General features: G+C 53.5%; 1 protein-coding gene across 1 annotated transcript; it reads right to left on the minus strand.

Moving 5' to 3' along the window:
• Nucleotides 1-25: 25 nt before the first annotated feature.
• On the minus strand, nt 26-8188 carry PMM1 (phosphomannomutase 1). Its single transcript, XM_082636597.1, has 8 exons — nt 8036-8188; nt 5808-5925; nt 4589-4665; nt 4363-4454; nt 4068-4167; nt 1860-1935; nt 933-1048; nt 26-559 (listed from the first exon to the last, which is right to left on the minus strand). The coding sequence occupies exons 1-8, from the start codon at nt 8120-8122 to the stop codon at nt 437-439; spliced, it is 789 nt and encodes a 262-aa protein (XP_082492723.1). The 5' UTR covers nt 8123-8188; the 3' UTR covers nt 26-436.
• Nucleotides 8189-16151: the final 7963 nt, after the last annotated feature.

Consider the following 16151-nt stretch of genomic DNA (forward strand, 5'->3'; position numbering starts at 1 on the left):
CAAATAGCCATTCAGACTCCACACCTCGTTCCACGAAGTTTAGTATCTGTGAGACAAAGTTCTCACAAGTATGCACCTTCCCCACTGCTCCGTGCCCCATCTAGGGCAGGGAAGCAGCGCGGGCTCTATCTCGTACCAACACTCGCACACGCTTCCCGCATAGACAGAAACCTGTTCTGTCCAGAAGTACGAGCAGCAGCTGCAGCCAGGGCCATCGGGCTGGAGGACGGGAGTCAGGCCCACCAAGAGCTGACCAGCTGGGGGTGGCTGTCCACACAGGCCCTGGGCCCACTGAGGTGGGCCTTCGGCAGGTAACATGAGGCAGGTGTCCTGGGCCAGAGGAGGGGCCCTGGCGCCCCCCAACACCAGGGCCAGGGGCTGTCTTAGGCCTGGGCAGAGCTCTCTGGAAGTCCCAAGGGGCAGGTGTGGGCCCTGGTCACGCCTCATGGGCTGTCTCTGGGAAAAAGATCTCACGGCATCGCTGCACCGTGTCCTGCGGGGACACCACACTGTGGCCAACAGTCCGGGGGTCTGTGTAGATCTCAAAGTCGTTCCCACCCTGCACACAGAGGAAGGGCAGTGAAGGCATATGTACGCACGTGGTGCCTGGAGGAGGTTCCCAGGTTTGGAGCCCAACACCCACTCTGGCACGGGGTCCCCTCCCCACACCGGCTCCTACACAGCTGCCCCTCCTCCTGCTGCCTCAGAACCGTCAGAAGGCCCACCTCCTCCATCAGATCTTACTGTGTGACATGGGGCAAGTGTCCAGCCAGCTCTGGGCCCCAGCCTTCCAATCTGTGTAATGGGGCTGGTGAGCACTGGCTGTTCTCTGGGAGTTTCCCAGGAGGTCTGTTCTGTCACCCCGTGTTCTGGCCTCGATCTGGAGGTGACTTGGGGTGGGGGGACCTGGGCTGAGCCTGAGCCACACTTACGGGGCTGGTCTCATTCCCAAAGAAGTGGATGGTGTCGAAGCAGTCCTGGTCCAGGCTGTCCAGGCAGTAGCGCTTGTCCCAGCCCTCAGGGAAGACGTCAAAACTGATCATGCCTCCTGTAGGGGTGGGAGTGAGGGTGGCAGATGAGGCTAGCAGAGGGGCAGCTAGCAGAGGGGACCTTGGGCAAGGCCCTTCGTTCATTCATTCATTCATTCAACAACTCCTAGAGTGCCTACTGAGCACCAGGCACAGGGCATGGACAGACTCAGGATCCTCACAGGAGTTATGATCCAGGTGGGAGAAACGGGTGGTAAGTGGCCAGACCACCTTTCAGATCATGTAAGTCAATGAAGGGGGCAGGGCGCGGGGGAGGGAAGCTCCCCAGACGGTGTGATCAGGGGAGAGCTGTCCAAGAAGCTGTCCAAGACCTGAGCCAGAGTGGCAGCTGCCAGGGAATGATACAATCCCCAAGGCAGGAAAGGGCGTGGAGTGTCCCAGTGACACAGAAAGCTGGGAAAGGGCAGCGGCACAGGCGTGTGGGCCCTGGGGTGCAGGGAGGGGGCCTGGGTTTCATGAGGAGTGAGAAGGAGCCTCTGAAGGGCTCTAAGCAGGGGTATGACAGGGTCTGTTTTTCCGTAAGGATCCCTCTGGCCACTGTAGGGGACGGACTGTAGCGGGAGGTGGTGGTGGGAGACCTTTGGTTTTTGACCTGAGCAACTGGGTGGGAGGTGTAGGTTGCCTGGGTTTAGGTGGGGAAGCCTCGGGGGCTGGAGTTCCTGCCTGTTTTGGCTCAGCTTGCCCTTGCTGTGCCCAGAGAGCTGGGAGGGGCTTCTAAAGATGCTGGGGGGTGCAGCCTGGCCTTGGGAGTGAGGCCCTGGGGTAGGCTCACGTACCAGACCTTTCAGGCTCTCCAAGGGGTTGACGTACCTCGGGAGAACCTCAGTCCTTTGCCGGCAAACTCTGTTTTCAGGGCTTCCACAAACTTCTCCCGGATCTTCTCCTTCTGCAGAAGGGGAGAGAGCAGACTGAGGTTCAGAGGGCTGCTGTGGGCCAGGCCCTGGGCTGGGTACACAATGCATGTGAGCTCACTGAGTCTTCCAGGTGGATATCATGCCCCACCCGCCCACTTTACAGATGAGGAAACTGAGGCTCAGAGAGGGGCTATGCCTTGTCACCCAGCCTCAGTGGCAGAGCCAGGGCCTGAATCCCAAAGGCCTGTAACTGAACTCAGTGCCATATCCTGGAGTGGGGTACGGGCGGGGCATCCTGAAGGAGGCCTTGGAGCAGAGGCTCGAGGAGGAAGGCTGAAGGGATGGGACAGTCTGAGTCCCAAGTCACAGTGTCCACCTCAGGGCAGGACTCAGCCCTGTCAGCTCTGCCCAGTCCGCAGGGCTGAAGGAGAGTAAAGCATTTATACTAGATCTGCACTGGTGAAGGGTACACAGGAGATCAGAAGGTTCACCTCCCTCTCCAATATCAGAAGAGCGCAAAACAAGACCCAAAAGACAAGAGAAGACCCTGGAGGCTGTGGGAAGAGTCAGTGTGTCCTGTCTCATCACAGCTCATGAGATGGGAACTGTGATTATCCCCACTTTACGGATGAGAAAACAGAAGCACATAGTAGTGAAGCCACTTTTCCAGGTAACTGGGCAAGTAGGAGGTGGAACTGGGATTAGAACCCCAGGTGGCCTGAGAAAGGGCCGCCTCTCAATATGTGCGTGGGAGGAGGTTCTCGGCCAGTGGTCAGTCTTAACCACTCTATAAGAAAAGTCTCCATGCCTGCGGGCATTGCCTACCCGAAGCCTTGGGGCACAGGGTGGGAATGGGGATGAGCTAGGACATCATTGCAAGTCCCACCCAGCCTCAGGGAAACATCAGAGGGCAGCAGGCGGAGGCCCAAGTTCAAATCTTTGGGCTGCAACTAATTCTCTATGTGACCTTGGGCAAGCCACTTCCTCTCTCTGAGCCTCAGTTTCCTCATTCATAACATGGGTATAATATCATCTATTTCATTCATTCAGAAAGTATTTCTCAAGCACTTCTGTCAGGCATGTGCTGGGCCTGGTGGATCCAGCAGTGAACAGCCACAGAAACCCCAGCCCTTAAGGAGCTTACAGCTTCAGCTGGGGAGACAGACAATAACCAAGATTTAAAAATAGGTGATACAGTGGATTAGAGGGTGGTGATGGCTGTTTGGGAAGAAATAAAACGGAAGAGAAGATCAGCAGGTACAAGGGGGTGCAATGTTTCGTGTAATGCTCGGGGAAGGTGATACTGAGAAGGTGACACTTGAGCGGATGTGAAGGAGGTGAGAAGGCACAGCCCTGAAGTAGGAAAACTGTCTGCTATCTCTAGAATCAGCAAGGAGGACATGGCCGGAGCAGAGAGAGCAGGGGGAGAGCAGAAGGACAGGTCAGTGGGAAGGACAGAGATGGGCAGGCGTCAAAAGGCTTGGTGGACTGGCTCCATCCCTGAAAGGGAGGGGGTACATGGTGGGGATGATGAGCAAAATGCAGGTCAAGGATTAGCGGGGGTAGCACATCCAAAGGCGACAGGGTCCTTGGTGTGTTCCAAGAACAGAGGCACAGGGAGAAGGCTGAAGAGGGAGCCCTGAGCCAGGTAGACCCCTCGGGGCTCAGGACACCACGGGAGGCAGGTGGGACATTGTCCCATTGGCAAACTGACCCATGGAAGGACTGTAAGCAGGGACTGGATGGGGGCAGAGAGATGTGCTTCAGAAGCTTCTCAATAGCATTGCTGGAGAATGACTGGCAGGGCTTTATGGCAGGGGGTGGAGGCACACACATAGGTGAAAGGATCTGAGACCAACTCTGGAGGCTGAAATCCTAGACATTACTTCTGGACTTGATGGGGGTGGGCAGGTGGAAATGATGCCCTAGGTGTTGCTAAGTAAGTAGGTGGCTGGTGGTGCTGGTCACCAAGGGAGGGAAGCCAGCAGTACTGGAAAGACGCAGAAGTGCCTACAACCATGGCGCATGGTAGGTATCTAAAAGGGTACTGGTTAAATCAGAACGCCCATCCACCCCCCAATCCTTTTCAATGATGAGAAAATAAAGGCTCAGAGAGGCAGAGTGACTGAGGTCCTATAGCCTAAGGTTGCACAGTTGGTGGCACCTTGTCCAGTTCGGAGAACTCGATTCGCTCCTCCAGGGTGCAGCTCCGGCCAATGGGCGAGACGTTCAGCATGCCGTTCCGGAACTCGATGAAGGTTCCACTGGTGGGGAGGGGGCGGGTGGGAGGGCAGAGAGCCAGAGAGAAGGAGAAGGGCGCTGAATTCAAATCCAGCCCCACCTGGACATCAGGGGGGACAAGAATCCACCCACAGGCAAGTCAGGGCCCATCTGAGAGACCCGCCCCTTTCCTCGCTCAGGCCCAGGAGGGGCAGGACACAGGCTGGGTGGGACCTCACCGCTTCTTGGGCAGTCTGAGCAGGGCCATGTAGCGGAGGCAGAAGTTGATCAAGTCCTGCAGGAGTTCCTCCCCCAGGTGGTTCTGGATTGTCTGGGCAAGGGACACAGGGCTCTGAGTGTGGTGGGCACAGCGCTGCTCCCCGCCCCCGCCCAGGACAGAAGCCGCCAAGGGGATGTTCCACTGTGGAAAGGGGTCCTAAGGCACCAGGGAAGCGGGGCACTGACCTGCTTGGAGAGCAGTCGTCCATGCTTATACTGCACCGTCCCATTCTCAGCAAACACATAATCAAACTTCTCAATGACTTCAGGGCCACGTAGAGGCCAGGGGGGGAAGAAAGAGCGTGAGACCAGGTACCCAGAGCCCAGCAGAGAGATGAAACCCACACCCCACTTTGGTCTGGCATTCAAAGCTCACTTGTTCTATCCACAACCTGCTTTTCCAGCCTCCTTGCCTTCTGCAACTTGGTTTTTTCCAAACAAGCACACAAGCCAGTGTGCTTCGCTCTGGGCCTTCGCTCATGCAGCTCCTTCTGCCTGGGATGCCCTCCCCCTTCACTTCTTCTCCAAGATCCAGCTCCCTCCTCTGGAAGCCCTCCAGGACTTCCTGGCAGAGGACATCATTTCCGCTCTGTGCTCTCACAGCCCCTCTGTATGGGGACTTGCCTTTCGTTTTACAACTTCCATCACTGTGCTATCAAGGCCGGCTGCAAGGGGAGTTTTCGGCTCTGACTGCCACAAGAAGTGGCTGGAGCACAGCCAGGAGGCTGCTGCAGGATCAGGTGGGAGGTGACCACCTGGACTATGGTGGGGGATGGAGATGGAGACGTGGACACAGGGAGACATTTTGGACTTGCTGATGGAATAAACGAGGAGGAGGGGAAAAGGGAAAAGTCAAGGAAGTCTCTGGTTTGAGGAACTGGAGGCATTTGCCTCAACTGAGCTGAAACCGGGAACTCAGCTGAGAAAAGGGGCTCTGGGTCCACACAACTTCCTGGGTGACTTCAGAATCCTCCTCTGTTAAATGGAGTAATCATACCCACCCTAAAGCACGGTTGTGAGGATTAAATGAAAAGAAGTTAATACAAGGTCATTTTGAACAAATGGTAGCCATTACTGATTAGGCCCATTTTAAAGATGAGGAAATCAAGACTCAGCAGGGAGAACTGAGAACATAAACTATGTAAGGTCAGGATTCTGTCTGCTTTGCTCCCTGCTGTTTCTCTGCTGAGAAACACAGTGCCAGCACAGTGCCGGGCACACAGTAGGTGCTCACCAAATGTTTGCTGAATCACTGAAGGAAACACCTGGCTGTTCACTCTGCTTCCTTTGCCCCACAGAAGCAGGACTGGGTCTTTGAAGGCACATTGCTCCGGGGATCTCACGAACTCCCCACTCCCTCCACCCCCACCCCGAATGTGGAACGGGCTCCGGTTGCTCCTCTTACCTTCATCCCCCTCTCCCAGCTGCTCGGCAATCTTAGAGTAGTCAGAGCCGCCCACCACACCGATCTGCACCCTTCTTCGCAGCTTCTGCAGGAAGGCAGCCACCTCAGGGTCGATTTTCTGCAGCGGGGCAGGGAAGCACAGCATTCTGTCAGCACGTCTGGGACCTCCACTTAGACATTACTCAGTGCTCAGAATCCCGGGAGCCCATGTTCCACCTAGATCTGAGGCAGGTCAAGGTTCAGAACCCACGTCTCCACATTAGATGCACTTGGGTTCAAACTCTGGCTCAAGTCCCTCAATACCAGGATGACCTGAGCAAATGGCTTTGCCTTTCTTTGCCTTAGTTGTCCCATCTATGAAATGGGGATCATAAAAACCACCATGTGGAGTAGCAGCCACGTCACTGTTAAGGATTAAATGAGATAGTGCTTGGAAATGAATTAACAATTAGCTAGTGACTAATCACTTGAAAAGATTCCCCACTAAGGAAATGTAAACTAATGAGTTATAATCCACGTTTTCAAACATTCAGATATTCAAAGCTGACAATATCTAGGGTGGACATAGGGGAAACAGGCACTCTCATATGTTGCTGGTGAGAGTGTAAACTGGTACAGTCACTTTGGAGGGTAATTTGGCAAAATCTATTAAAACTTTAAATGCAAATACCCTGTCACACAGAATTGCCCAGGTGTATATGGATGTTCATTGGGATGGTTTATAACAGTGAAAAACTGCAAATTAGCTAGTCAATTGGAGCATGGCACACACCTGCTCTGAAATTCTATACTGTGGTTACACAGAATAAAGCAGGGCTGTGCTTCCAACATGAGAGAGCCCCAAGACATGCTGTTAATTGTCAAAAGCAAGTTGCAGAAAGGCACACACAGTATGATGCCACTTACTAAAAACAAACGCACACAAAAAACCTTAGAGCTTTGGGGATGGGGCTGGGCCTGGGATCCTGACTAGTCAGAGGGGACTTTACCCTCCTCTGTTATGTTTCCATTCTTTACAAGAGAATGTCTTCGTAAATACGTGTACAATTAAAAATTAACTTTTAAAAAGTGCTAGGGACAGATCCAGGTGGGTGGACAGCATTGACACTCTGTTCTTGTTTAGGCTATTAGGTTAGGGGAGCTAAGGGTCAGAGGGAGGTGTAGGGGCTGTTCCTAGACTCTGCTATCCTCCCTCCACTGTCGTCTTCCTCCCAGCCCTGAGGACCCTGGGAGCTGCTGGAAGGCCAGGTGGCCTGATTGCTGCCTGTGCCCCCAGGGGCCTCACATAGGGGAGGGGAGGCCAAGACCTGGGTTCCTATCAGCCTCTGCCCTGCAACCTAGACCTGCTGGCTCCCTGCTTTAGAGATCCTTCAGTAGGTTCTGGTGGACCCAGACTGGAGGGCAAGAAAGAGGCCTGCTTATCCATGCACCCAGCTGGTGAGGGTGGGTCTGGGGGTTCATCCTGAGTGAGATCCAAAGGGAGAAAAACAGTGTGTGGAGCAGAGGTTGGAGCATCAACAACCCACTGAAATGTTTTTAGAAGGAAAACTGCACTCCCACTCACCCTGTACCACAACATCCCCATGGGACCAGACTAGCCATCGCCCCCACCTCCAGGTGGAAGGAGCCCCAAAACAGCCTGGATGGTACAGAAGCCCGCCATCCTTCCCTCGGAGAGGAGAGGGATGGGGACGGAAGGGAGGGAAAGTAGGGGACGGGTTTGAGAAACTAAACGCAGGCCCAATCTTGCAAAGGTCAGGTGGGATGGCTCCGAGACCCCCTTGTCCCCCACCGATGGGGACCTAACGCTTGGGTGCGCTGAGCCTTGTATGGAACCCTAGGTTCAGACTCCAGCTTCGCGCTACCGGTGCGTCCTAGGGCTGAAATGGGGTGGGAGCCACGGCTGGGGAGGCGGGGGCGCCCCGGAGCCAGGCCTGGTAAGGTGGGGAGGAGACTAGGCCCCTGCTCGCAGCTTCCTCCCTCCAGAATCCGACCCACTCCTCTCGCTCCCGAGCAGAACGTGGGCGCGGACGCTCGCGGGCTCTGACGTGGGGAACCGGGTTCCCATCACTCCCAGCAGAAGGCCCGGGGGTGTCAGGGGCCGGGTGTTGCCGCATCCCACACACGGTCCCGGGGGGTCTGGGGTCACGCCGCTGCAGGCCACACATTCGGCCTCCGGGTGTGCGCGTGACACTCCCGACGGGAGCTTCTGAACTTCGGGGCCCTACCTGGCGAGCGGGCGTGAGGGTGCCGTCCACGTCAAACAGGCAGAGGACGCGCTCCTTCCTGCGGGCGCCCTCAGCGGTGACCGCCATGGGTGCAGCTCCCGGCGCCCAGCTGAGTCGAAGGAGGCGGCGGCAGTTTTGGGAAGAGTCTAGACGGGGCGGGGCCTGGGAGGGGCGGGGCCAGCAGGCCAGCCCGACCTCGCCAAACGAAGAAGGGGCGTGGTCAGGGCTTGATCTCGGAGGCAGGGGGTGGCACGGACGGGGCAGGGGCGGGGCCTGAGCTGACACGAGAGGATAATTCTGAATGCACCAGACGGAGAAGGGGCGCGGCATAGGGAGGAGCAGAGCCCAGCAGGTTCCGTCGGATTGTTCCAAACCAGAGGGAGGCGGGGCGTGGGCCTGGGACCGGAAGCGAGGGATAGAACCCGGAAGGGAGGGGCGGGGTCAGAATTGGCCCTTGGCTAGATGAGTCCGATTGCTGCTGACCGAGAAGTGGTTGGACTGGGGCGGGGTCTCGAGCTCTCAGTGCCTAGTCCCCGGGGGGAGGGCGGAACTCACCGTCAACTGTCTCAGCGGCCATCAATCTCTCTAGGACTTACCGCCTCCCTGCTAATGCCTTTGACCTAGAAATCTTGAGCTTTAAGAAATCTCCTGATGGCCTTATCTCAAGGCTCTGGACTTTGCCAAATGGCCTGCCCCGACTCTTACTCCTCCCGCTGTCATTCTGTCCACCACATGAAGCGCAGCTAACGGTTTACTTCCTTTAAGAAACCTTCCTGGGACTTCCCTGGTGGTGCAGTGATTAAGAATACTCTTGCCAAAAAAAAAAAAAAAAAAAAGAATCCACCTGCCAATGCAGAGGATATGGGTTAGAGACCTAGTCCAGGAAGATCCCACAAGCCGCGGAGCAACTAAGCCCTTGCACCACAAATACTGAGCCCTTGCGCCACAACTACTGAAGCCCATGCGCCTAGAGCCCGTGCTCTGCAAGAAGAGAAGCCACCGCAATGAGAAGCCCACGCACCGCAAGGAAGAGTAGCCCCGCTCTCCCCAACTAGAGAAAGCCCGCGCACAGCAAGGAAGACCCAACGCAGCCAAAAATAAATAAATAAATAAATTCATTAAAAAGAAAGAAGCCTTTCTGGACACCTCTCTATTCACAACTACTTAACCATCACGTTGACTTTGGAGTCAGTTCTAGGTGTCTTCCCAGCTTCCCCAACCATGTGACTTTGGACAAGTCACTTCATCTCTCTGAGGCTTTGTGTCCCCATCTGTAAAATGGGAAGAACACCACCTACTTTGTAGGGTTGCTTTACGCATGAAAAGAAATAATAAATATAAAAAAGCCCACATAGCAGGCCCTCTCCAAAGAAGAATTTGTATAGATGTGCTTGATACTGTTACTAATTAAACGGCTATTTCATGTCAACAGCCTTAAAAATGTGCAGACCCTTTGAGCCAGCAATTCAACTTTTTAAAAAATTAATTAATTAATTTGTCTGCATTGGGTCTTCGTTGCTGTGCGCGGGCTTTCTCTAGTTGTGGCAAGCAGGGGCTACTCTTCATTGCAGTGTGCGGGCTTCTCATTGTGGTGGCTTCTCTTGTTGTGGAGCATGGGCTCTAGGTGCATGGGCTTCAGTAGTTGTGGCTCACGGGCTCAGTAGTTGTGCCCCACGGGCTCTAGAACGCAGGCTCAGTAGTTGTGGTGCACGGGCTTAGTTGCTCCACGGCATGTGGGATCTTCCCGGACCAGGGCTCGAACCCGTGTCCCCTACATTGGCAGGCGGATTCTTAACCACTGCGCCACCAGGGAAGTCCTCAACTTTTAGAAAATAAGAAAAGGAAAAGAATTGGGGATTGGTTAAATTAATTATGATCGATCCATCAGTAAGATGAATTGCTGTGAAGCCTTGAAAATCTGTGTTGTAGAATATTTAACATGGAAAAAGCATAATCCCATTTTTCTAATGGAAAAGGAGCAGACTGTCTCTGGATACTGGTATTATGGCAAATTTCAAAGTCCTTTCCCCCCTTGGAAATGCATTAGCCGCAGCTTCGTCTTCTCTAAGATTCTCTATTTCTTCCTCCAGAAGCCAGAGCCTAAGGCCCACCTCCACTCCCCTCTGTATTTGTGTGGGTTGCCCTCCAGCTTGCCAGCATGTCTGGGTAGGCAGGTGTTTTTGCTACATCCACCGTCTTTGCCCTGATGCCTGTGATCAACTCTGGCAGTTTTGGTCATACACACACTCCACACATCTATGAGTGGTACTGATGTGCACAATACTTTTGATAGGCCTGTTTGTTTTTCTGTCTTGGTAGCTTCTGTACCCTGAGGAGATAACTGGAGGCAAAGTCAGGAGAACCACAGTGAGGTCCCTGATAACCATAGGGACTTGCACAGGTCACCTTCCTTTGCTGGGCCTCAGTTTCTTTATCTGTACAAATGGGGATGTAATCTCCACCTGTGGACAGAGACTGTTGCCTGCCATTCCAATAAACGAAGAATGTTGACTGCCATTTCAGTTCTAGAAAGATCAAGTCGTCAGCCACTGCAGATGCCCCCACGCCTCACACCATGGTGGGCCCTGAGGGGAATTCAGGGATGGAGGAAAACAGGAAGCATTATGTACTTTGGAGACTGGCCCTAGATAATAAAGATGCATATCTAGGGAATGATTTCAATGAGCCCAGACTCTTTCATCTTCCCACATATAGAAAAGCACTAAAATAACTGAGATGTCTGTTTTTGTGATTAACAATAATCTTTTTTTTTTTTTTTTTTCCCGGTACGCGGGCTTCTCACTGCTGTGGCCTCTCCCGTTGCGGAGCACAGGCTCCGGACGCGCAGGCTCAGCGGCCATGGCTCACGGGCCCAGCCGCTCCGCGGCATGTGGGATCTTCCCGGACCGGGGCATGAACCCGCGTCCCCTGCATCGGCAGGCGGACTCTCAACCACTGCGCCACCAGGGAAGCCCCAGCAATAATCTTTTGATGTTTCTTCCAGCAAACAACTCCTATATATCCTGGCACCTCCCTTACCTCTTTGGAGCAGGTCCTCAGAGCTGTCTGAGAGGCTGTCTCCCCATCTATAGGCCTCAGTAAGTTCCCCAAATAAAACATAACTCGCAGTTTTTAGGTTGTGTGTTTTTCTTTAGTTGACATAGTAATAACTGATATTTATTGATCCCTTACTATGTGCCAGCCCCCATACTGGACACTTGATCACATACCTTCATTCACTCTGACAGCATCTCTAGATGTTACTGTCTCCACTTGGTGCAGAAAAAGGAAAGGGATGCACTGCACGGAGCACCTGAGTGAGGTACTTTCCGCAGGCACAAAATTTAAGAGGGCACCAAAAAGCTCCGTAACCAAAACAAATAGAATTTAAAAAAATTATTGAAGTATAGTTGATTTACAACAAATAGCATTTTAATGTAATTCTTTATAAAATCAAAATTAGATGATGAACAAAATATCAAGAAAAAAATTTTAAGGACAGGGTGAATAACTGTCCAGCTCAGGAGCCATGCTGGAGAGGCAAAAGGAAAAATCTGTCTTTCTTTCCAGGCCCTGTGACAGTTTGGTTCAGTCATTAAACGATTGTTGTGCCAGACACTGTGTTCTGGGTCCCAGGAACACTGTAGGGAACAAAACAAGAACCCTGCCCTCAAGAAGCTTTTGTTTTCTGTAGGATGCAGATAGCAAATGGAACCATCTCCATGGGAGGGAAGACTGAACTCTTTTTCCTGCACCTCCTGTTCCATCTAGATCTGGTTTCTATGACTCTTGAGTGCTGGCAGGGCCCAAGACCCCTCCCAGGGTCCACCTCATCTAGAGCCTGTTGGTGGGGCTTCAACTGCCTAGATTAATCTCTGATATCTCACAGTAAATACCTGTTCCTTTGCTTAAGAATTCCTAGGCTTTGTGACCACCTAGAGGGGTGGAATAGGGAGGGTGGGAGGGAGGGAGACGCAAGAGGGAAGAGATATGGGAACATATGTATATGTATAACTGATTCACTTTGTTATAAAGCAGAAACCAACATGCCATTGTAAAGCAATTATACTCCAATAAAGTTGTAAAAAAAAAAAAAAAAAGAATTCCTAGGGAACTGGGTAAATGCAGATACCTGGGTCCCACCCCTGGTTCTGGGATCTGGAAGCTGTAGGGTGGGGCCCACAGGGCAGGGCAGGTTTTTTCCTCCTAGGGTGCCATCCGCCTTTCCAAAGACAAACAAAGACAAGCTCCCTGACAGTAGCACGCCAGTGCCGTAGATCTGTAGTGAACTGGTTTCCTTACAAGTACCTTTCACAGTCTCACCCTGGATTTTCACCACAACCCATTTCACAGATGAGGCCTCTGAAACTCCGAGGGGGACGAGTGAATTGCCCTGAGGCACAGACTCAGGAAGACCAGGTGGGGTGGTCCTTATGGCCATCAGTGTGTCCCTTTAAGAGGGAGGCTCATCCCTGGCACCTGGTGCTCAGGGAGGCCCCAGGGAGAGGGAGGGGCAGGACTGGGGAACTGGGACTGGGAGGTCTGTCCAGAAGGATGTTTCCAGAGCACCAAAGGAAGCCAGGCCTGAAAGCAGGGGGCCTGAGACCCCAGCCTGGCAGAATCCTGATCAGAAAGGAAGACTCTTGGCTCCTCTGGGTCAGACAGTGGCTGAGGTTTGGAGGTTAGTGACTCTGTGTTTGCTTTGGGCAGTGTAGCTCTTCCCTGGCGCGTTTCACCTACTTTTGTTAAGAACCCTCTCAGGTGAGTACCCTTACACTGTACAGTCAGTTTCCAGAGGTAGGTACTGACACCAGAGATATGAAGTGGTTCTCTCAGAGTCACAGCAGAGCCAGGATTCTCATTCAGTTCTGTTCCCCCGAAGCCCACACTTTTCTCTGACCCTGGCTGTTGGTAGAAGGCCAAGTGTCCACATGTTGCTGAGTGAATGAATATAGGAGGTGTTGACCCGCTTTTTCCCTACCTGGAGTGTGGCCTTCTGAGGGTATGCAGTCCCAGCCCCAGGGGCAGCTTCGGTATAGTGGGGGTAGAGTCAGACCGACAGTTCCTAGGGCTGCCCCTCCACAGCCAGGTGACCTTGGACAGGTGCCTCCCACTCTGAGCCTGTTTCACATTTATAAATGGGGCCACCACTGCCAGCCTCTCTGAGCTGTCAGGAAGATGAGGGGTGCGGGGAAGGAGAAGTGCTTAAAGAGGCTCTGCAAAGAACAGGTTAGGGCTGGTTGCTGGTTTTAATTCCATCTCGGTTCAGGGGCAGTGGGAAGTTGGAGAGACTGTGGATGTGGGCTGTTTTTTTCTCCATTTTTCAAAATGCCAGCAGTGCTTACACTGTTTTCACAATAAATAAGTCCATTGAACTTACGCTGAAAGGCACATGCTCAAAGGTGGTGTTTGTGGAGGGGTGGAGGCTGTTGCTGGCTTGTCATAGGCCCCCTTGGGGCTCCCTTAGCCAAAGACAGTGGGGACAGGGATCGCACTGCCCCACCTGGGGCTGGGGGGCAGGGGCAGCAGCCCCCCCCAAACCTGGTGTTAGTGACCTCTGCAGATCAGAACTCAGCCCCAGGACTGTGAGAACTTGGGCAAGTCACTCCTCACCTTTCAAACTTCACTTGGGGGATGAGGCTGGTGGGGCAGAGTCTCCCTGGAAGGGGCCTTTAAGGCTATCTGATCCAGAAACTGCCAGATGCAGAAACAGGCCCAGAGAAGGGATGGCTTTGATCAAGGTCTCTGAGGCAGAGGCTCCACCCAGGTTGGTCTGTGTCCAAGTTCAGGGTTTTTATGATCTGCCCTCCCCTGAAATGTCAGCCCTACCAGGACTAACTGGTGGATTGGTTCACTCAGAGAAGCCTGCTCTGTGCTGGGCACTCAGGTAATCAGAGGCAGGCCCTGCCCTTGGAGAGCCCCAGCTGAGGAGAGTGTGCTGGGAGGCACCTACTGGGTGGGGAGAGGTCGACCCTGGGCTAGGGAGAGGTCAGGAAGGTTCTGTAGAGGAAACGCTGGTGCGGCTTTAGCGCTAAGGGGTTGCTCTGAGGACAGGTGAGGTAAACCAAGGCTGGAGGTGGAAACTGCCTGCCTGCCATGATAGGCACCCACATATGTAGCAGGGAGTGCGGGTTGGAGAGGTCTGGGGACAAGTTTGAGGAGAGCCTTGATCCATGAGCACAGGGAGCTTGGCTGTTGCCCCGTGGACTCTAGGGGGCGTCACGGAGAAGTTGAGATGTGTGGGGAGCAGGGCACGCTCAGGTGACCTGGGATACCCAAGACTTGCCGAGTTTGGCAGTGGGCTGGGCCGCCTGGGTCCACAGCGCCACCTGGTGTCCATCTCCCTCACTGCAGCTTGACTTCGCTGGGCTCTCTAGCTGGTGAAAAGGTAGGACAGAGATCTCTGCAGGGGACTCTGGGCTCCCAGGCAAACTTGTGGACCAGGACCAGTCCCGGAACCTCTGTCCCCTTCCAAAACAGCCAGGCTTTATGGTCAAGAGCTCACATTCAGGGATGTGCCAGACCCCTACTAGATTCTTTGCCTGCCCTCTCAGGCCAGGGTCCCCATGAGAGCGTGAGGAGACATGGGTCTCATGGTCCAACCTGCCAGCCTGGGCAGGAATCCTCTTACACTATCATCCCACCCCAGAGCAGGGCCCACCTCCAAGCACACATCTGTGATGAGCATCTTACTCCTATATAAAGCTCCCTCAGGCTTTGGGGAACTTTGCTGGAATAACTTCTCCTTAGGACTTCCTCTGTCCATCCCGTCAGCCCCCCCACCCCCTCCTCCATGGTTCTCCTCCACCTTGCTGGGGCCGTACAGATCTCTACCATGTGTCAAGGGATCAAAGCCAGGTACAACAAGGCATGTCTAGCATGTGTGCCTTTGAATCCACAGATACGTCTGCAAGGATGTTCACAAAATGTTAACATATCTTAGGATGATGGAATTTTAGGCGACTTTTTTCTCTCATCTTTGTATTTTTATTGGTTCCTTACATCTTCTAAATCTATATTATCTTTATACTCACATAACCCCAAAGTTTTCATTTTGGAAAAAACAAATTAAGAAATCTAAGCACATCCCAAACGAAGCTGGAATAGTGCAGTAAAAGTGAGTGGCTGACAGTGGCTCTGCAGTCCTGTAGCTCCTGCCTTTACATGTTTCACAGGGGCTGTTCCATTTTTCCTGGCACTCTAAGCTCCTGGGGGGCAGGGACCAAACCAATTTCCAGAGCTTCTTCACAGCTCTGGGCACAGAGCAGATGCACAATACACTTCACCTCTTGCCTGACAACTGCGCTACCCTCCTCTCTGGTTTTCTGCTGCCCCTCTTGCCACCCGCCCACCCCATCTCCCCCCACCCCCAGTCTGTTCTCAACAGTGCAAATCAATCACATCATTCTTTGACCTACAAGGCCCTGCACTGTTTGGTCCACCGGCCCCTCCAGAAACTACCTCAACACCTCCCACCAACCCCTCTGCTCATGCACCAACTGCTCTGGCCCCCGTTCAGTCCCTCCAACATTCTTTCACTTGCTGCTCTCTCTGCCTGGAATGCTCTTCCCTCAGATCTGTGCTTTGTCATTTAGGTCTCAGATCAAGCATCACCTGGTCACACAAGGCTTCCCCAACCTCCTAAAACATCCCCCTGTCCCCCCGACTCCCACCACACTATGCTGCCACCTGGTTTTATTTCTTCCCTAGCGCAATTGCCACCTGAGATGGCTGAACTTGTCTACCCTATGTCTCCCCAAGTCTCCCCCAGCTTCCCCAGAATTTAACCCCTGCCCGGGCAGGGGCCTTATCAGTCCTGCTCACCACTGTACCCCAGCAAAGAGCCCAGTGCCGCTTGACACATGGTAGGCTCCCAGGGAAGTTTGTGGGGTTGAATGAACGAACCCCACGGTGACTTGTCATGAGTCACAAAGTCTAAGGGTAAAGTATCTGTTTTCTGCCATTCCCGCCACCCGATGCAAACAGTGCAAGTCTGCAGTACATTATCTTGTAAACCATCCTCAGCACAGAGAATTGGCCGGGGCCTCGGCACAGAGCTGGCTGGCAGGAGTCCTCAGTCAGTGGCTGTTGAATGGATTCCGTCCTCGGCCTGACA

Source organism: Mesoplodon mirus (genome assembly GCF_964341445.2).
Source record: "Mesoplodon mirus genome assembly, chromosome: 11".
Taxonomy (NCBI): Eukaryota; Metazoa; Chordata; class Mammalia; order Artiodactyla; family Ziphiidae; genus Mesoplodon; species Mesoplodon mirus.

Bases quoted from the DNA above. Each gene is read 5' to 3' on its own strand.
- PMM1 (XM_082636597.1), bottom strand. From the start codon at position 8,122: ATGGCGGTCACCGCTGAGGGCGCCCGCAGGAAGGAGCGCGTCCTCTGC. The intron at 4,666-5,807 runs GTAAGAGGAGCA...GTGGCCCTGAAG, and splicing joins GCTGGGAGAGGGGGATGAAG to TCATTGAGAAGTTTGATTAT. The intron at 4,168-4,362 runs GTGAGGTCCCAC...CCTCCCCACCAG, and splicing joins CTCAGACTGCCCAAGAAGCG to TGGAACCTTCATCGAGTTCC.